This window comes from Gorilla gorilla, chromosome 1, assembly GCF_029281585.2.
Source record: "Gorilla gorilla gorilla isolate KB3781 chromosome 1, NHGRI_mGorGor1-v2.1_pri, whole genome shotgun sequence".
Taxonomy (NCBI): Eukaryota; Metazoa; Chordata; class Mammalia; order Primates; family Hominidae; genus Gorilla; species Gorilla gorilla.
In genome coordinates, this window is record NC_073224.2 from 119,258,536 (window position 1) to 119,279,593 (window position 21,058).

The following is a 21,058-nucleotide window of genomic DNA, read 5'->3' on the forward strand; positions in this document are numbered from 1 at the left end:
CCCTCCCGCCCCCCGGGGCAGTAGATATTTACAACCGTAACAGAGAAAATGGAAAAGCAAAAGCCCTTTGCATTGTTCGTACCACCGAGATTAAGCAGCAGTCAGGTGTCTGCGGTGAAACCTCAGACCCTGGGAGGAGATTCCACTTTCTTCAAGGTAAATTTCCATGTGACTCTTAATTGGACTCTTCTTAACTTTAGGGAAATGAAGAAAAGTGTACTTTCTTCCTGGTGGTGTTTTATAATTATTTCTTCTCAATAAATGGTCTCATTTACCCAAGAATTTTGAACCCCATTGCTTTAAATGAACAGTGAGCATTATTGTGTAGGCATCATTCATTTAAATAATGACTGCTGCCGTAGAACTCTGCATACATAGTGGAACGTGCTTATTTTAATTCTCCTTCTTTCCGTATTTGATTCGTGGCAACTTATAGGACAGATACTACGAGATAGTAGAATATGTTAGGAGAAAATTAGGAAAATTATCAAGAAAAATGAGGACTATTTGGACAAATGCCTATATATGAATAATAATTCGTGTTGTGACTGAGCTTCAGATTTGGCTCTGAGCTTCCTAGTGGATAGGGCAAAGAGGGAAATTCATTTATGTAATGGTGTTATCATTGGATAGGAGGAATTATACCAAGTTTCTCAGGTGAAACAGAGCTTTAAAAAATTATTTAAAAAAATTTATCATGTGGATCCTTATATTGGAGATGCGATGACGCAATGAATATTTTACTTGTATATGCTGTAAAACAATTCTTGTGGCTGCTATAGGCAATAATATATTATTAAATGCTATTCAATAAAGACAATCTTTAATTCTATCAAGGGAAATCATAAACTGAAGAAATCTACTAATATTGTTCTATACTACTAGTTAGATTTACTATTATTCTTGAATACCTACAAAGCCATATATTGAGTAATTTATAGTTTAGCTTCATCTTACAAGTGGAAATATCTAATTAGAATTTTTTCTTTGTTTATATAGAAAAGGCATTTGATATTTTAAACACTATGTACATTAAAGGATTTGCAATTATAGTAACCTTTTTAAGCAGATGTATATTACATATGTATATATTACACTATTAGTATATCAGAGTGGTATGAAACAGAATATTTAAGAACTTCTTTGTGTCTCTAGAGTTTCAACAAATGTACTGAAGATGATTTTGAGTTTCCATTTGCAAAGACTAATCTCTCCAAAAATGGGGAAAACATTGATTCAGGTAGGAGCATGGAAAAGCAATGTATCAGCTTATATAGAAACATTGTGTTACATACATCGATAGTTATTGAAAATGTAACATAAGTATTATATAAGTATAATTGACACAAAAGCTAGATATAATACTTAATATAAAAAATAAGGCTGGACACGGTGGCTAACACCTGTAATTCCAGCACTTTGGGAGGGAGGCTGATGGAGGGGGATCACTTGAGGCCAGGTGTTTGAGACCAGCCTGGGCAACATAAGGAGACCCTGTCTGTACAAAAAAAAAAAAAAAAAACCAACAAACAAACCCCACCACCCCCAAAACTAGCTGGACATGGTGGCATGCGCCTGCAGTCCCAGCTACTTGGGAGGCTAAGGTGGGAGGATCATTTGAGCCCTAGAGATGGAGGCTTTGAGGCTGCAGTGAGCCATGATGGGCCACTGCCCTCTAGTCTAGGCAACAGTGCCAGATGCCCTCTCTCTCTCAAAAAAAAAAAAAAAAAAAAAAAAAAAAAAAAAAAAAAAAGAAAAAAGAAAAGAAAAAGAAAGAGAAAAAGATGTTGGCATATTTAATACCTGTTGTCTTTTATCTTGCAGATCCTGCTTTACAAAAAGTTAATTTCTTGCCCATGCTTGAGCAGGTCAGTTAAGCATAGTACATGTAGATATAATCTGTTTAGGTAATGAACTGCTTATTTGAAGACGAAAAAAGTCTTTAGTTATTGCATTACTAGTCTTCTGTATTTAATTGTTATTATTTAGAAGCTCTTATCAGAAGTATTTCCTTATAGAAACATCTATCTTTTTAGGTTGGTAATTCTGACTGTCACTATCAGGAAGGACTAAAAGACTCTGATTTGGAGGTCAGAAGATTTCCCATTCATATTAAATTTCTTGTAATTGGAATATAACTTATTACCTATATGTATATTTCTTTTGAAGCTTCAAAAGGATTATTATTTGATTAACGTTTTAAGATATATCCTTTAAAACCTTTTTTTCTGCTTCTGTATTTTTTGGGTTATGAAAGTTCCATTTATGTAGAGGCAATTTAATTTTAAACCATGAAATCAAGAAGAGGGGAAACGAGTACTACACCTGAAAAGTATAGTATCAAGAGAGTATTTTACAAAGTCAAGAGAGTATTTTACAAAATCAGCCTTTAATTAACAGACGAAATTGACTGGTTGACTGGTTTATTGTATAAGGAATTTGTAGGACATGCTATATACTTTTGATTTTAGTTATAAAAATATTTCTTATTTATGGCATATAGTGTCTTTAAAATGAAGAGAAATTCCATAGCCTGGTAAGGTACTGTGTGTTTGTTGCTGTGATTATGGTATCACAGAATTTAAAATATATAGAACTTACTTATATATTTTTATAAGAAAAAGTTGTCAACCAGCAAAAATTGATGTGACTAAAAATCTCTGATATTTACAATATATGTGGATTTTAAAAAGGCAGGAAATGTATATAAAAATCAGACTTGATGAAAATTATATCTTGTCTTCACTTTTATTTTTCTTGTCATTATATTTTAAACTTCATGTCCTTTAGTGAATCTTCAAACTGTTTGTATAATCAAAGTGTTTCAAGACCATTGTTAAGATTTATAGATTTCTTATAGGGTGATTTATTTTAGCTTTTAACCAGCCAGATTCTGTCACTAACTAAAATATTTTTATGGAGCCATTTCATTTTATTCAGCAAGGTATAATTTAGTCAAGTGACCAATAACTTTAATGAAGTAGTTAATATTGCCTTAGTAGTTTAAAAGAGTTAATGTGGCTTTCAGTATGCTATTAGTGCTTAAATTGAGGAGACATTTGGTCTCAACTACTAGTATATGGATATTTTCAGTAGGCAGCCATAGTTTGGTTATATTAGAGTTTTGAACAATTAATTTTTGAAAACATATTTTAATAGAATTCAGAGGGATTGAGCAGAGTGTTTTCAAAACTGTATAAGGAGGCTGAAAAGATAAAAAAATGGAAAGTAAGTACAGAAGCTGAACTGAGACAGAAAGAAAGTAAGTTGCAAGAAAACAGAAAGATAATTGAAGCACAGCGAAAAGCCATTCAGGAACTGCAAGTATGACATAATTTTGCATTGTAAACATAGTATAGTAAATCTAATCTTAATACTGTTGAAAGTAGAGTATTAGTTGGGATAAATTGGATTGATCTTGTTTTTGTGATGAATATTTTAAGGATAATGCTTTTTAAAAGTTACATCAATACTGGATACATTTTAACTTTAAGAATGAGCATACAGGACAAGTTGTATAACGCTTAATGCAAATGATTAGGGAAATAATAAATCACTTTATATAAAAATTGATTTAATGATTCTAATTTATTATAAAGAGTTTCAATTTTTATTCCTATTGATGTTTTATGTAAATATATTCTCTTAGATTACAATAGTTGTAGGTAACACTTTAAATTTGAAACTGTGTAACTTTATTTTTTTTATTTATTTTTGTGAGACATAGTCTTGCTCTGTCACCCAGGCTGGAGTGCAGTGGCACCATCTCGGCTCACTGCAACCTTCGCCTCCCTGGTTCAAGCGATTCTTCTGCCTCAGCCTCCCAAGTAGCTGGGACTGCAGGCTCGAGCCACCACGCCCAGCTAATTTTTATATTTTTAGTAGAGATGGGATGCCACCATATTTACCAGGCTGGTCTTGAACTCCTAGACCTCGTGACCCACCTGCCTCGGCCTCCCAAAGTGCTGGGATTACAGGCGTGAGCCACTGCTCCCGGCCGAAACTGTGTAACTTTATCTGTAGCATAAAGTGAAAAAAATGTTGAGAAAATGTGACATTGTATTAGGACAAAGAAAAAAACATTACTTCAAAAATATTTAGAGAAGATAATATTGCATTAAAATATTGTTGAATTTTTTTGGAGATGATTTAGCCATCTTTATTTTAGATTGATGAAGGCCATATTCTTAAGGGAAATCGTAAGCTATTACAAAAATGTTTCCTTTTTATGTGGAAAGAAAATAATTCTTTTAGACCATTGTGCATTAGTAAAGAAATACTGCTTAATGATTATATTCATGTTTATTTTTGCTAATAAGCAAAATGTGATGAACTGTTCTGTTTTATAAATTAGTTTGGAAATGAAAAAGTAAGTTTGAAATTAGAAGAAGGAATTCAAGAAAATAAAGATTTAATAAAAGAGTAAGTAGTAATTTAATGAATTTGTTCTTTTCACATTTTTTATTCCAAATTTACTACTAAAATAATTTTCAAAAACATATTGAGCACTTTCTATATGTTATATCATATGAATTTATAAGTAGAATTATATCTGAGTGCTATGGAAAAAGGAAGATGTACATTCTTGTGTTTGGCAAACTGTGGTCACTGACTAATAACTTCACTTTTTAAAATGTCAGGTGTCAGGAATAAACATTCCTTGGTGTCAAAAAAGATGCCTGATAATTCTGTATCTACAACTACCTATGTATGTTGTCTGTTTCACTGCTGTCTTGAGTACAGTACTTATAAAACAGGACTTAACTTAGTTCCAAGTTAATTCTTACTCAAATTCCTGTTTTTGAAAATGTAACAGTTTATTTCTACAGAAAAATGATAAGTTAGAAAATTAAGTCTAACTGCCATATGTGTTAGTAACTTCAAGATAGCCACAGGTCTCATCATTCACATAATGAATGCCTAATCAGAAAGTTACCTTATTTTGTGTTTTGAAGGTTAGACATATATTAATTTGTTAATGAATGGCCCAACCTATTCTCATTATTTTTCCTTAGGCAAATCTAGACCTGTTTACTGAAAGTTTATTGATAGCAACTTGGGTAGAAACTTGTTAAGGAGCTGTCACTTTTATTTGTTTATTTATTTTAGTGGCCAGTTACTAGAACTTTTACTTTTAAAGGGAGGCAATTACTAAATCATCTTTGCTAGTAGTACAGTCAACCCACTGTTTCTTCATATAGTCATTTATGAATAATGTGATATATGCCAAAGATTATAATATTTTAAAAATTTCTTAAAAATTGTAACAATATATTTCATAACTTATATATTGTGATTTTGCTTTGAGATCAGATTACACACAGGCAAACTCTTTCCTTTGTTTCAGGAATAATGCCACAAGGCATTTATGTAATCTACTCAAAGAAACCTGTGCTAGATCTGCAGAAAAGACAAAGAAATGTAAATATCTTTCTTGTTTTATGTGATTTTATCAATTTATTTTACTGGTAGAGGTGGAGAGGTAAAGAAATTGTCCTTTTAATTTTTGGAACCAATTTGATTTGAACAAATTATATGTGCCTCAGACTATTTTTATATAAGTAATAAGGAGAATCACAGTTCTTTGACTTTTGAAAGCTCAAAATTTTTTGAAAGGTAATATATGTCAAAAGGTATATTCTTGATATTTATAGTTAATCCTGGTTTCAAGTAAGGTATGATTTTGAGACTAACCTCTGTCTGGAACAACTAGGAAATTCAATCGAGAATAAGATACATAGCCATGCTCGTAATAGAAAATACCAGTAGAGGCTTTGCTAAAGCCATTGTATTTATGAATAGTGGTGCAATGTTTATTTTCAATCTAAATAGAATTCTCAAATTTTTCCTAAAGAAAAATTCTTTTAAAATATTCTAATATGGTTGTGTTGTGTATGTGAAAGAACAGTTTAAAAATTTTAAAGCATGTTTTCATTTTTTTAAATTATAAAGTAGGATTTTTTCCCATTTTGATGAAAAATAAAAGTGTGTGATTATAAAATATAATTCTTTATTTTTGCCATAATTTGACACTGGCTTTACTTTGTTTCTGCCAAGAATCCATTGGGAAATACTGTCTACCTGCTTTTTCAGGATATTCTCTATTTTTCTTAGCCAAAAATTTTAATTTGTATCATGCAGCTTACTACTTAACAGCTTGGGCTTAAGGATTAGATAGCCTGTGCTCGAATTTAGACTTTCAGTTTCTGTCCACCTAGGGAGCTTGAATAATTTGAGTAAATTATGTAGTCTCTCTGTCACTCTGTTTATTAATTAAATGCCTCTTAGTATTGCCCTGAGAATTAAATGTTAATAAATATGCTTAGAACAATGCAAAGTGCTCAATAAATGTTGGGTATTTTGTTATTATTATTGTCATTATTTCTAACATTGACTGTTAGGTTTTTTTATTCTTTTTTTTTTTTTTTTTTTTTGAGATGTGGTTTCACTCTTGTTGCCCAGCCTGGAGTGTAATGGTGTGATCTCGGCTCTCTGCAACCGCCGCCTCCTGGGTTCAGGCAATTCTCCTTCCTCAGCCTCGCGAGTAGCTGAGATTACAGGCATGTGCCACCACACCCAGCTATTTTTTGTATTTTTAGTAGAAAGGGGGTTTCACCATGTTAGCCAGGCTGGTCTCGACCTCCTGACCTCAGGTGATCCTCCCACCTCAGCCTCTCAAAATGCTGGGATTACAGGCGTGAGCCACTGCACCCGGCCAGGTTTTTTATTCTTAGTCCCTGCCTGTATTACCTTGCTTTTCAAAACTCTATGTATCTTCCAGAATGTACCATACCACTACCAGCTCCTCTACTATATCCTGTGTACTCAACATTCAAGATTAATTTTTCTGCCTAGATATAAAAAGTGGTGAAAAGTACAGTGATAGGGTAGAAGGATAGTACATTGGCTGTCTTGCAGAAAATAACTTGGGTTAGAGAGACAAGTCTGATAGTTCTTTTTTGTTCTTTTTTTTTTTTTTTTTTTAGACGAAGTCTCACTCTGTGGCCAGGCTGGAGTGCAGTGGCACAATCTCGGCTCACTGCAACCTCCCGCCCCTAGGGTTCAAGTGATTCTCCTGCCTCAGCCTCCTGAGCAGCTGTGACTACAGGTGCCCGCCACCACGCCGGCTAATTTTTTGTATTTTTAGTAGAGATGGGATTTTACCTTGTTGGCCAGGATGGTCTCGATCTCTTGACCACCTGCCTCGGCCTCCCAAAGTGCTGGGATTACAGGCGTAAGCCACTGCGCTGGGCGATAGTTCTTTCTTACATTTAGTTTTCAGCTAAGTTAGAAATCAGATGGTGAGGAAGGTTTAGAGAACCCAACATTTTTCAAGGTGGTCTCTTTAATAAACTAAAGTTGAGGTATGTCTTGATGTGACATGTAGAAAGTTTTTTTTTTTTAAAGTCTTGACACTTGCCTTATTATTAGTGTAAACTCTATGCAGATTTTTGCCTTAAGTTGTTGACCAGTCTTTTTGTTATTGTGCTTTTTTCTTTCTTTTATTCATTCATTCAATATTTTTTTAGTGCCTGCTATGTCATGAAATCTTCTAGATGCTGATGAAAAACAGCAGTGAACAAAGTCTCTACTCTTACAAGAGTGTATATTCCATGGTGTATATGTGCCACATTTTCTTTATCCAGTCTGTCATTGATGGGCATTTGGGTTGGTTCCAAGTCTTTGCTGTTGTAAATAGTGCTGCAATAAACATATGTGTGCATGTGTCTTTATAGTAGAATGATTTATAATCCTTTGGGTATACACCCAGTAATGGGATTGCTGGGTCAAATGGTATTTCTGGTTCTATTTCCTTGAGGAATCACCACGCTGTCTTCCACAATGGTTGAACTAATTTACACTCCCACCAATAGTGTAAAAGTATTCCTAGGCCAGGCACAGGGGCTCACGCCTGTAGTCCCAGCACTTTGGGAGGCCGAAGCAGGCAGATCACAAGGTCAAGAGATCAAGACCAGCCTGGCCAACATGGTGAAACCCCATCTCTACTAAAATACAAAAAAATTAGCTGGGCGTGGTGGCACGCGCCTGTAGTCCCAGCTACTCAGGAGGTTGAGGCAGGGGAATCGCTTGAACCCGGGAGGCGGAGGTTGCAGTGAGCTGAGATCATGCCACTGCACTCCAGCGTGGCAACAGAGCAAGAGCCCGATTCAAAAAAAAAAGTTCCTATTTCTCCACAGCCTCGCCAGCATCTGTTGTTTCCTGGCATTTTAATAATTGCCATTCTAACTGGCGTGAGATGGTATCTCATTGTGGTCTGGATTTGCATTTCTCTAATGACCAGTGATGATGAGCTTTTTTTCACGTTTGTTGGTGGCATAAATGTCTTCTTTTGAGAAGTGTCTGTTTATAGCCTTTGCCCACTTTTTGAATGGGTTTCTTTTTTTTTCTGTAAAAGAAGGAGTTCATGTCCTTTGCAGGGACATGGATGAAGCTGGAAACCATCATTCTCAGCAAACTAATACAGGAACAGAAAACCAAACACCAAATGTTCTCACTCATAAGTGGGAGTTGAACAATGCGAACACATGGACACAGGGAGGGGAACATCACACACCGGGGCCTGTTGTGGGGTGGAGGGCAAGGGGAGGGAGAGCATTAGGACAAATACCTAATGCATATGGGGCTTAAAACCTAGATGATGGGTTGATAGGTGCAGCAAACCACCATGGCACATATATAGCTATGTAACAAAGCTACACATTCTGCACATGTATCCCAGAACTTAAAAAAAAAAAGAGTATACAGTCTAGTGAGGGGAGAGGATACAGATCATTAATGAATAAATAAAATATATGTTAGGTGATAACTGCTTAAGGAGAGAATATTTTGGGACAGGGTGATTGGGAAGTTTTTTCTGGTTAAGTGACATTGGGTAGAGACCTGAATAAGGGAGTGGGCCATCTATTTTAGGAAAGAATATTTCAGGCAGAGGAAGCAGTTAAGTGCAAAGTCCCTGAGATGAGAGCCTGTTCAATCTTTTCAGGTCACAATAATGAGGCCACTGTTCTGTATTTCTGACTCTGTATTTTTCATCTTTTTTCTCACTGTACTCCACTCAAGATACTTTTTTCTTTCTTTCTTTTCTTTTTTTGGTGGGGGGTGGGGTGGTCTCACACTGTTGCCCAGGCTGGAGTGCAGTGGTTCCATCTTGGCTCACCATAACCCCCGCATCCCAAGCTCAAGCAATCTTCCTACCTCAGCTTCCCAAGTAGCTGGGACTACAGCTGCACACCACCAGGCCTGTCTAATTTTTGTATTTTTTTAGAGACAGGGTTTCGCCATGTTGCCCAGGATAGTCTCAAACTCCTGGGCTCAAGTGATCTTCCCACCTTGGCCTCCCAAAATGTTGGGATTATAGGTGTCAGCCACTGCCCTGGCCCACATAATTTCTTCTAACCTCTCTTCCAGTTTACTGATTTTCTATTTAGTTAATTCTTGTCTGTTTTATTTTATTTTTATTTTATTATTATTATACTTTAAGTTTTAGGGTACATGTGCACAATGTGCAGGTTAGTTACATATGTATACATGTGCCATGCTGGTGTGCTGCACCCATTAACTCGTCATTTAGCATTAGGTATATCTCCTAATGCTATCTTGCCTGTTTTAAAATTTATCAGTTGGTGTCTTAATTTGTTATTGTATTTACTGGTTGAGTATTAGCTGGTTCTTTAAAAATTTGTAGTGTCACTTTCCAGAATTTTAAGTTCTTTGCTGACTTTTTAAAGCTCTACTTTTTATCTGTATGAACATAATAAACATAGTTGTATCCAATAATGCCAATGTCTGCAATACCCTGGGGTCCATTTCTGTGATTTTTTTTGCCATAGATCCTAGTTTTATTGGTTATCTCATCAGCTATCTTAGATAATAATTAATAATTTGAGACTTAGAATGGTTAAATTTTCCTAGTTCATTGAATGTTCAGCAATTCTGGATTATATCCTGGATTATGTTGTGAGAATCTGAGTCCTCTTCAGATTTCCTAGAGAATGTTTATTTGTTTATTTTCTAACAGGCAGTCAGCTCACTTAGGTTTAGAATAGGTTCTGTCTTGCCTTTTCATTGTGGGTGTTCCAATATCAGTTCAATTTTCAATGCCTTTGCTGTGCTGCCCTGGGTCTATTTCATGTATGCTGTACTCAAGGATAGTTCTGGGACTTGGGTAGTGTTTTATGCAGAGTCCAGTTTGCAAAGCTTTTGCCCCATGCATGTATAGCCTCTCCGATTATCAACATAACTCACCAGAGTGGCACGTTTGTTACAATTGATGAACCTACATAGGCACATCATAATTGTCCAAAGCTCATAGTTTACATTAGTGTTCACTCTTGGTGTTGTACACTCTATGGATTTGGACAAATATGTCCGCCATTATAGTATAATACAGAATAGTTTCATTGCCCTAAAATTCTGTGTTCTGCCTGTTGATTCTCTACACCCTACCCCGGTAACCACTGATTTTTAACTGTCTCCATAATTTTGCCTTTTCCAGAATGTTATGTAGTTCGGATCCTACAGTACGTAGGCTTTTCAGATTGGCTTCTTTCACTTAGTAATATGCATTCAAGTTTCCTCCATGTCTTTTCATCACTTGATAGCTCATTTTTTAAGCACTGAATAATATTCCATTCATTGTTTGCACATACCACAGCTTATTTATCCATTCACCTACTAAAGGACATCTTGGTTGCTTCCAAGTTTTGGCAGTTATGAATAAAGCTGCTATAAATATCCATGTGCAGGCTTTTGTGTGGACATTTTAAACTCCTTTGAGTAAATACCAAGGAGCACAATTCCTGAATCACATGGTAAAAGTATGTTTAGTTTTGTAAGAAATTGCCAAACTGTCTTCCAAAGTGGGTGTACAATTTTTTATTTCCACCAGCAGTGAATGAGAGTTTCTGTTGTTCTATACTCTCACCAGCATTTGGTGTTGTCAAAGTTCTGGATTTTGGCCATTCGAATAGGGGTATGTATTGATATCTCTTTGTTGTTCTAAATTGCATTTCTCTGATGACATATGATGGGAATCTTTTCATGTGATTATTTGCCATCTGTATGTCTCCTTTGGTAAGGTGTCTGTTAAGGTCTTTGTCCCATTTTTTAATCAGGTTGCATGTTTTCTTATTGTTGAGTTTTAATCAACAATAAGAAAAAAGACAACAATTTTGAGTCTTTGTATATTATAGAAAACAGTCCTTTATCAGATGTTTCTTTTGCAGACATTTTCTCCCAGTCTGCGGCTTGTATTCTCATTCTCTTGACATTATCTTTTGGAGAGCAGAAGTTTTTAATTTTAATGAAGTCCAGCTCATTAATTATTTCTTTCATGGATTGTATCTACAAAAAAAAAGTCATCGTGATACCCAAGATCATCCAGGTTTTCTCCTATTTATCTTGGAGTTTTATGGTTTGTATTTTACATTTAGGTCTATGATACATTTTGAGTTAATTTTTGTTAAGGGTGTAAGATCTGTGTCCAGATTCTTTTTTTTTTTTGCATGTAGATGTCCACTTGTTTCAGCATCATTTGTTGAAAAGACCATCTTTTCTCTATTTTATAGCTGTTACTCCTTTGTCAAATATCAGTTGACTATATTTGTTTGGGTCTATTTGTTACTCCTTTGTCAAAGATCAGTTGACTATATATATTGGGTCTATTTCTGGACTCTGTATTTTGTTCCCTTGATTTCTTTGTCCTTTTCCCCCACAAATCCCTCACTATGTTGATTACTGTAGCTTTATAGTAAGTCTTGAATTTGAGTAGTATCAGTTCTCCAACTTTGTTCTTCTCGTTTAATGTCGTGTTGGCTCTTCTGAGTCTTTTGCCTCACCATATAAACTTTAGAATCAGTTTGTAGATATCCACAATATAACTTGCTGAGATTTTTATTGGGATTGCATTGAATCTGTAGATCAAGTTGGGAAGGATTGACATCTTGACAATATTGAATCTTCCTATCCATGATCATGGAATCTTTCTCTATTGATTTAATTATTATTTGATTGTTTTCATCAAAATTTTATAGTTTTCCTCATATAGATCTTGCACGTTTTGTTAGATTTGTACCTAAGTATTTCATTTTTTTTGTATACTAATGTAAATGGTATTGTGTTTTCAATTTCAAATTCCACTTATTCATTGCTGGTGTATAGGAAAATGATTGACGTTTGTATAGTATATTAATCTTGTATCGTGCAACCTTGCTGTAATTGCTTATTAGTTCCAGGATTTTTTCTGTTAATTCTTTCAAATTCTCTGTATAGACAGTTATGTTATCTGTGAATAAAGTAGTTTTTATTTCTTTTTTCTCAATCTGATTCCATTTGTTTCCTTTTTTTTGTTTTATTGTATTAATTAAAACTTTAAGTACAATGTTGAAAAAGAATGGTGAGAGGGGACATCCTTGCCTTGTTCCTGATCTTAGTGGGAAAGCTTCTAGTTTCTCACCATTAAGTATGATATTAGCTATAGGTTTCTGTAGATATTCTTTACTAGGTTGAGCAAGTTCCCTTCTATTCCTAGTTTACTAAGAGTTTTTATCATGAATGGGTGTTGGATTTTGTCAAATAATTTTTCTATATCTATTGATATGATCTTGTAATTTTTTAGCCTGTTATGTGATGGATTACAATAATTGATTTAAAATGCTGAGCCAGCCTTGCATACCTTGACTGCATCCCATTTGGTTGTGTTGTATAATTCTTTTTATACTTTTTTTTTTTTTTTGAGACAGGATCTTGCTCTGTCACCCAGGCTGGAGTACAGTGGCTATTCACAGGCATGATCATAACTCACTATAGCCTTGAACTCCTGGGCTCAAGTGATCCTCCTGCCTCAGCCTCCTCAGTGGCTGAAACTATAGGTGTGTGCCACTGCACCCAGATAATTTTTAAAATTTCTTTTTAGAGATGGGATCTTGCTATGTTGCCCAGGCTAGTCTCAAACTTTTGGCCTCAAGCAATCCTTTCACTTCAGTCTCCTGAGTAGCTGGAATTGGGATTATAGGTGTGGGGCACTGTGTCAGGCTCCTTTTATATATTGTTGGATTTGATTTGCTAATGTTTTGTTGAGTATTTTTGCATCTATGTTCGTGAGAGATATTTGTCTGTAATTTTCTTATAATGTCTTTGTCTGGTTTTGGTATTAGGGTACTGCTGGCATCATAGAATGAGTTAGAAAATATTCCCTCTGCTTCTATCTTCTGAAAGAGATAGTAGACAATTGGTATAGTTTCTTCCTTAAATGTTTGTAGAATTCACCAGTGAAGCTGGCAGGCCTGGTGCTTTCTGTTCTGGAGGGTTATTAATTATTGACTTAATTTCTTTAATGGATATAGGCTTATTCAGATTGCCTGCTTTTAATTCTGTGAGTTTTGGCAGTTGTGTCTTTTGACAGTTGGTCCATTCCATTTAGGTTAGCAAATCTGTGGGCATAGAATTGTTCATAATATTTCTTCATTTTAACATCCATGAGGTTTGTAGTGATGTCTCCTTTTTCATTTATGGATTAGTAATTTGAATCCTCTCTTTTTCTTAGCCTGGCTAGAATTTATTGATTTTATTGATCTTTTCAAATAACCAGCTTTTGGTTTCATTGATTTTTTAAAATATTGATTTTCTGTTTCCACTTTCACGGTTTTTACTCTAATTTTTATTACTTCTTTTCTCCTTCTTACTTTGGATTTAATTTGCTCTTCTCTTTCTAGTTGCCTACAGTGGAAACTTAGATGATTGATTTCAGATTGTCTTTTCCAATTTATGCATTCAATGCTATAAATTTCCCTCTCAGTTTTTCCTGTATCGCACAGATTTTGATAATATGTGTTTTAATTTTCATTTAGTTCAAAATATTTTTGAATTTCTCTTGAGATTTCTTCTTTGACTCAGGTGGTATTTAGAAGTGTCTTGGTTAATCTCCAGGCATTTTGTGATTTTCCAGCTATCTTTCTATTATTTATTTCTGGTTTAATTCCATTGTGATCTGAGAGCAGATACTGTACAATTTATAATCTTTTAAATTTGTTAAGGTGTGTCTTATGGCCCAGAATATGGTCTATCTTGATGAATATTCCGTGTGAGCTTCAGAAGACTATGCATTCTGTTATTGTTGGATTAAGCAGTCTGTAAATGTCAAGGTGATTGATGGTTTTATTGAATCCAACTACAGGTTAAGCAGCCTTAATCCCAAAATCCCAAATCTAAAATACTCCAAAATCCAATTGAGTGCCAAAATGATGCTCAAAGGAAATGCTCACTGGAGCATTTCAGATTTTGGATTTTCAGATTGGGGATGCTCAACTGGTAAACACAATGCAAATATTCCAAAATCTAAAAAGAAATCTGAAATCTGATATATTAATTGTCCTGGTCCCAAACATTTTGGATAAGGGACACTCAACATACATGTCTTACTGATTTTCTGCCTGCTGGGTCTGTCCATTTCTGATAGAGATGTTGAAATCTTCAACTATAATAGTGGATTAATTTATTTCTCTTTGTTGTTCTACCAGTTTTTGCTTCATGTATTTTGACACCATATTATTAGGCCTATATGTGTTAAAAATTGTTATATCTCCTTGGAGAAATGACCCAAAAGCATTTTATTTTTATTTATTTATTTATTTTTTGAGACAGGGTCTTGGTCTGTTACCCAGACTGCAGTGCAATGATGTGATCATAGTTCACTGCAGCCTTGAAATCCTGGGCTCAAGCGATCTTCTTACCTCAGCCTCTTGAGTAGTGGGGACTATAGGTGTGTACCACCACTCTTGGCTAATTTTTCTATTTTTTGTAGAGAAGGGGTTTGCTACGTAGCCTAGGGTGGTCTCGAACTCTTGGGCTCAAGTGATCCTCCATCCTCAGCCTCTCAAAGTACTGGGATTACAGGCATCAGCCACTGTGCCCAGCTCTAAAAGCATTTTGAAATGGCCCTCTTTATGTCTGACAACTTTCCTTGCTTTGAAGTTGGCTGTGTCTGAAATTAATATAGCTACTCTTTTTATATGATTATTTGCCATCCGTATGTCTCCTTTTGTAAGGTGTCTGTTAAGGTCTTTGGCCCATTTTTTAATCAAGTTGCTTGTTTTCTTAATGTTGAATTTTAATCAACAATAAGAGAAAAGACTTAATAATATTTGAGTCTTTGTATATTATAGATAACAGTCCTTTATCAGATGTTTCTTTTGCAGACATTTTCTCCCAGTCTGTGGCTTGTATTCTCATTCTCTTGACATTCTCTTTTGTAGAGTAGAAGTTTTTAATTTTCTTTTGATTAGTGTTAACATGCTTTCTTGTGATTAGTGTTAATATGGTGTATCTTTATCCATTTACTTTTATTCTAGATGTGATTTTACATTTAAAGTGAGTTTCTTATAGACAGCATGTAGTTGGGTATTGTTTTTTGATCCACTCTGACAATCTCTTAGTTGGTCATTTAGACTATTGTCATTCAAAGTGATTATTAATATAGTTGGATTATTATCTACCACATTTATTACTGTTTTTCTATTTATTGTCCTGTTCTTTGTTCCTATTTTTGTCTTTTACTCTTTTTTTGCTATTTGTGGTTTTAATTGGGCATTTTATGTGATTCCATTTTCTCTCCTTTCTTAGAATATTAGTTATACTTCTATTTTTACTTTTTAAAGTGATTTCACTAGAGTTTGCAATATATATTTACAGTAATCCAAGTTGACTTTCAAATAACCCTCTACTGCTTCAAGGTTACAATGAGTACCTTATAATTCTTTCCTCCCATCTTTTTTTTCTTTTTTTTTTTGGATACAGAGTCTTGTTTTATTGCCCAGATTGGAGTGCAGTAGTGCCATCTCGGTTCACCACAACCTCCACCTACCGGGGTCAAGTGATTCTCGTGCTTCAGCCTCCTGAGTAGCTGAGATTACAGGTGCCCACCACCAAGCCCGGCTAATTTTTGTATTTTCAGTAGTGACGGGGTTTTGTCATGTTGGCCAGGCTGGTCTTGAACTCTTGACCTCAAGTGATTCACCCTCCTCCACCTCCCAAAGTGCTGAGATTATGGGCTTGAGCTACCAGGCCCGGCTGGCCTCCTCCCGTCTTTTGTATCGTTGCTGTCATTAATTTCTTTTATATAAAGCATAAATAAGCATTTATAATCTAATACATTGTTGCTATTTTTTTGTTTGTTTGTTTGTTTTTTGTTTTTTGAGGCAGAGTCTCATTCTGTTGCCCAGGCTGGAGTGCAGTGGCATGATCCTGGCTCACTGCAACCTCCGCCTCCTGGGTTCAAGTGATTCTCCTGCCTCAGCCTCCCGAGTAGCTGGTATTACAGGCATGTGCCAATTTTTTTATGTTTAGTAATATGCTAATTTTTGTATGTTTAGTAGAGATGGATTTTCGCTATGTTGGCCAGACTGGTCTTGAACTCCTGACCTCAAGTGATCCAACTGCCTTGGCCTCCCAAAGTGCTGGGGTTACAGGTGTGAGCCACTGCGCCTGGCCCATTATTGGTATTACTATTTTTGACAAACTTATATGTTAGATCAATTAAGAATGAGAAAAATAAAAGTTATTTAGCCTTCACTTATTTCTGCATTGATGCTCTTTTTTTTCTTTCTTTTTTTTTTGGCAGAGATGGGGTCTTGCTATGTTATACAGGCTGGTTTTGAACTTCTGGCCTCAAGTGATCCTCCCACTTTGGCCTCCCAAAGCACTGGGATTACAGGTGTGAGCCACTGAGACCAGCTGTTGCTCTTTTTTTTCTTTATAGAGATCTGAATTTCTTACATAAATCATTTTCTTTCTCTTTAAATAATTTCTTTTAACATTTCTTGGAAGGCAGGTCTGCTGGCAACACATTCTGTCAACTTTTGTCAAAGAAAGTATTTCTTTCTTCGCTTTTGAAGGATAGTTTCTCAAATTACAGAATTCTGTGTTGCTGGTTTTTTCTGTCAGCATTTTAAATATTTTACTCCATTCTATTCTTGCCTGCGTGGTTTCTGAGGAGGAGTCAGATAGAATCTTTCTTTTTGCTCCTCTGTAGGTAAAATGTTTTTTTCCTCTAGCTTTATCTTTGATTTTTTGTAGTTTGAATGTAATATGCATAGGTGTAGTGTTTTTTGCATTTATCCTGCTTTCTGTTCTCTGAGCTTTCTGGATCTGTGACTTGGTGTCTGAAATTAATTTAGGGAAAATTCTCAGTCATTATTGTTACAAATATTTTTTTATGTTCCTTTTTCTCTTTCTTCTCCTTCTGGTATTCCCATTATACTTTTTGTAGTTGTCTCACAGTTCTTGGATATTCTGTTCTGTTCTTTCTAGTCTTGTTTCTCTTTGCCTTTCAGTTTTTGAGGTTTCTGTTGAAATATCTTCAACTTCAAAGATTACTTTCCTCAGCTGTGTCTAGTCTACTAATAAGCCCCTCATTTCTTCGTTTTATTTTTTTTAGAGACAGCGTCTTTCTATGTTGTCTAGGCTGGTCTCCAACTCCTGGCCTCAAGTAATCATCTTGCCTGAGCCTTCTGAGTGGCTGGGATTATGGGAATGAGCCCCCACACCCACAAGCCCTTCATTTCTGTTACAGTGGTTTTGATATGTAGCATTTTTGTTTTGAGTCATTCTTAGAATTTTCACCTATCTCTTTAAATTGCTTATCTATTCTTGCGTGATGTCTACTTTATGTACTAGAGCCCTTAGTATATCAATCATAGTTGTTCTAAATTACTGGTCTGGGATAATTCTGACATCTTTAACTGTATCAGAGTCTGGTTCTGATGCTTGTCTTGTCTTGTCAAAGTGTATTTTTTGCTTTTAGTATGCTTGTATTTTTATTGTTTTGGATAGCTACACATGATGTACTGGGTAAAGGAATTGTTGTAATGTGCTGGTAAAGTATAGGGGGAGGAGTGTTCTATAGACCTATGGTTAGGTCTCAATTTTTTAGCAAATTTTTGCCTCCAGATAATGAACTTCATAAATACTCCTCAGCCCTTACATCCCTCTCCTCCTTAGATGGGACAAGGTGGTAGAGTGGGCTGCAGTTGGGAATTTCCCATTTTCCATCTGGATGGCTAGAGGGGGATGGAGTTGGATATTTTCCTTACTTCACATGGAAGGCTAGAGCTGTCTGGAATTGGGTATTTCCTTCCCCCAGGTTAGTTAGGCTCTGACAAATTCCCAGCAGATTTTGCTCTCCCAAAGGAGGCCTTGTTAAGAACGGGACATATTGGTATAGTTCAAAACGGCTTTTCCTGTTAGAAGCACAAGGGGATGTTTTTCCTATGTTCATTGTGAGAAACCTGGTAGAGCTCCAGAAGGTTAAACTCACAAGAATCTGGGACCTCTCTGATGACTGGGTCTCCACAGAGGTTTTTTTATTTTTATTTTTTGAGATAGAGTCTCACTCTGTCGCCCAGCTCACTGCAACCTCTGCCTTCTGGGTTCAAGCGATTCTCATGTCTCAGCCTTCTGAGTAGCTGGGACTATAGGCATGTGGTACTATGCTTGGAGAATTTTTGTATTTTTAGTAGAGATGGGGTTTTACCACATTGGCCAGGGTGGTCTTGAACTCCTGGCATCAAGCAACCTGCCAACCTCTGCCTCCCAAAGTGCTAGGATTACAGGCGTGAGCCACCACACCCAGCCTCCACATAGTGTATCTCTCAGATTTGTTTACACTGAATTTCCAGCAATGTGTCAATTATAGTTCAGGTTTTCTTTCCCTGACTCTGGTTCCCACAGAGTTTTCTGCTTATGGGTTTCTGCCCTGGTAAGTTGTAATTCTCTCTGTGTTTGCCTGTCTCTCCAATTTTGGGGTAGTAGTTTGCCCTGCGACTTTACTTCTCTTAAGGATCTGAGAAGAGTTGTTAATTTTTTAGTTTGTTCAGCTTTTTACCTGTCGTTAGGATGGAGCAGTGACTTCTAAGCTTCTTCACAACAGACTGAACCCAAACAGCTTTTGATGCAACTTAAAAAGACCCAGTAATGATTTAGATAACCCAATGTTCATCATTAACACAGAATTTTAAATATTTTAATGTTTTCTGGAGGCATTTTGAGTATTGTCTTGTTGACATCTTATTTTAAAATTTAATCTTGAAATTTTTATATTAACAATAGATGAATATGAACGGGAAGAAACCAGGCAAGTTTATATGGATCTAAATAATAACATTGAGGTGAGTGTTAATGAAATCTGAGTATTTTAAACATAGGAATTTCTGAGCAAATTAGAGCGATTGCTACAAAGATATGGACAACTATTCTTACTAAAAAGATTATTATTTATTTGTTGATATATTATTGTATCACTAATAAAATTCCTAAGGTTCTATACTATGAGCATTAATGTTATGTAGGAGCTTTTTGATTTACATGTTAGTGACATCACTTAATTTATCAAATATTTACTGCCTTTTGTCAGAAATCAGCACATTGTGACACATAACCATTAATTTGAAAACATGTAAAGTATTATTCATCTGTGTCTGGCTTCTGTTTACCTTTGTTTTCTCATCTCCTGTCATTGTCCACTTTGCTTTTCTGCTGTAGTCACTCTTTTATGTTTCTCAAATTTGCCAAGCTCTTTCTGATGGTGGTTCTTTGAATTTGTACCCTTTGCAGAACTTTTATGTCTAAGATCTTATGCACATTTCTAAACTTCATTCTGCTTTTTTGTTATTCTCCCCTTAATACTTTATCTAAAATTTCTATTTGATTATTCCATATATATCCACCTCATTTAACTTTTCTCAAGAGCACATAAAGCTGCATGGCATATATTTGATATATGTGTGTGTGTGTATTTGTATTCTTTTTTACACTTTATTGTAAGGTCCAGTAGGGTAGAGACTTTGTCTTCTTCTTTTTTTTTTTTTTTTTTTTTTTGAGACAGAGTCTCGCTCTGTCGCCCAGGCTGGAGTGCAGTGGCGCAATCTCGGCTCACTGCAAGCTCCGCCTCTCGGGTTCACGCCATTCTCCTGCCTCAGCCTCCGGAGTAGCTGGGACTACAGGGGACAGCCACTACGCCCGGTTAATTTTTTGTATTTTTAGTGGAGACGGGGTTTCACCGTGTTAGCCAGGATGGTGTCCATCTCCTGATCTCGTGATCCGCCCGCCTCGGCCTCCCAAAGTGCTGGGATTAGAGGCGTGAGCCCCCGCACCCGGCCGAGACTTTGTCTTCTATTCCTATTACCTAAAACAGTTCCTGGCACATAATAGGCACTCAGTAATTAATTAATTAATTAACCTGATTTTACAAAGCAAGATTTGTTGAATGCCGAATGAACACATGCTGCCAGATGATGGAAGTGTAACTTTGGATTCATGGGGAGAGGCCTCACATTAGTGGAGAAGACATAAATAAATAAGCACAAATAAATACAAAATTACAGATTTTGATACATGCTATTAAGTAAATGGCTGGTGTACCACAATCCATTTGCTGCTATTTTGTATTGTATAACATGTTGCCAGTGCATTTAAGCATCCGGGAAACTAACATAGGCCCTCTTAATACATTTTTAGTAAGTAATTCAAATTACAGTGTTTTAGTTATTCCAAATTGTGTGGTTTTAAATTTAATGGTCACATGATACAAATTTGGTAATATTTTCATAGTTTGAAGAAAGCTATTTAAAAAAATTTAAGTATGATTCTTAAAACTTTATATTTCAGAAAATGATAACAGCTTTTGAGGAACTTCGTGTGCAAGCTGAGAATTCCAGACTGGAAATGCATTTTAAGTGTAGGTATAGGGATCTTACTTAATTTTTATATTACTGTTTTGCTATTTATATTTTTATCAGATTCCGTTAATGTCTTCATCTCTTTAGCCTGATGCTCTGAACTATTTTCTATTTTATTTATTTCTGTAAGCCCCTCTAAATCTTGTGGAATGTGGCAGGGAATTAATATTTGTTAAAAATAATTTTGGGTTTTAAAACTACATCTTTCATGAAATCAAACTAATTTTATTTTATTTTTTAGAAATGTGATTTGGTCTCTTTTTACATATCTTGGTATAGTATGCATGTTAAAATAATTGTATATGTAT

The 21,058-nt window shown here is 35.5% G+C and overlaps 1 protein-coding gene across 3 annotated transcripts in view; it reads left to right on the forward strand.

Annotated features, from left to right (window-relative positions):
• Positions 1 to 21,058, forward strand: part of SYCP1 (synaptonemal complex protein 1) — a 137,880-nt gene that overhangs the window by 1,109 nt on the left and 115,713 nt on the right. Inside the window, exons 2-10 of one of the 3 annotated variants that reach the window (XM_031004128.3) lie at positions 25 to 156; positions 1,156 to 1,240; positions 1,825 to 1,868; positions 2,037 to 2,090; positions 3,160 to 3,324; positions 4,355 to 4,422; positions 5,348 to 5,421; positions 19,123 to 19,181; positions 20,680 to 20,749. In XM_031004128.3, the coding sequence (XP_030859988.2) occupies positions 49 to 156; positions 1,156 to 1,240; positions 1,825 to 1,868; positions 2,037 to 2,090; positions 3,160 to 3,324; positions 4,355 to 4,422; positions 5,348 to 5,421; positions 19,123 to 19,181; positions 20,680 to 20,749 (727 nt within the window). In that variant the 5' untranslated portion in view covers positions 25 to 48. Of the gene's footprint in view, positions 1 to 21; positions 157 to 1,155; positions 1,241 to 1,824; positions 1,869 to 2,036; positions 2,091 to 3,159; positions 3,325 to 4,354; positions 4,423 to 5,347; positions 5,422 to 19,122; positions 19,182 to 20,679; positions 20,750 to 21,058 lie in introns of all 3 variants that reach the window. The other 2 variants (XM_055356133.2, XM_031004131.3) reach the window with 2 other exon arrangements.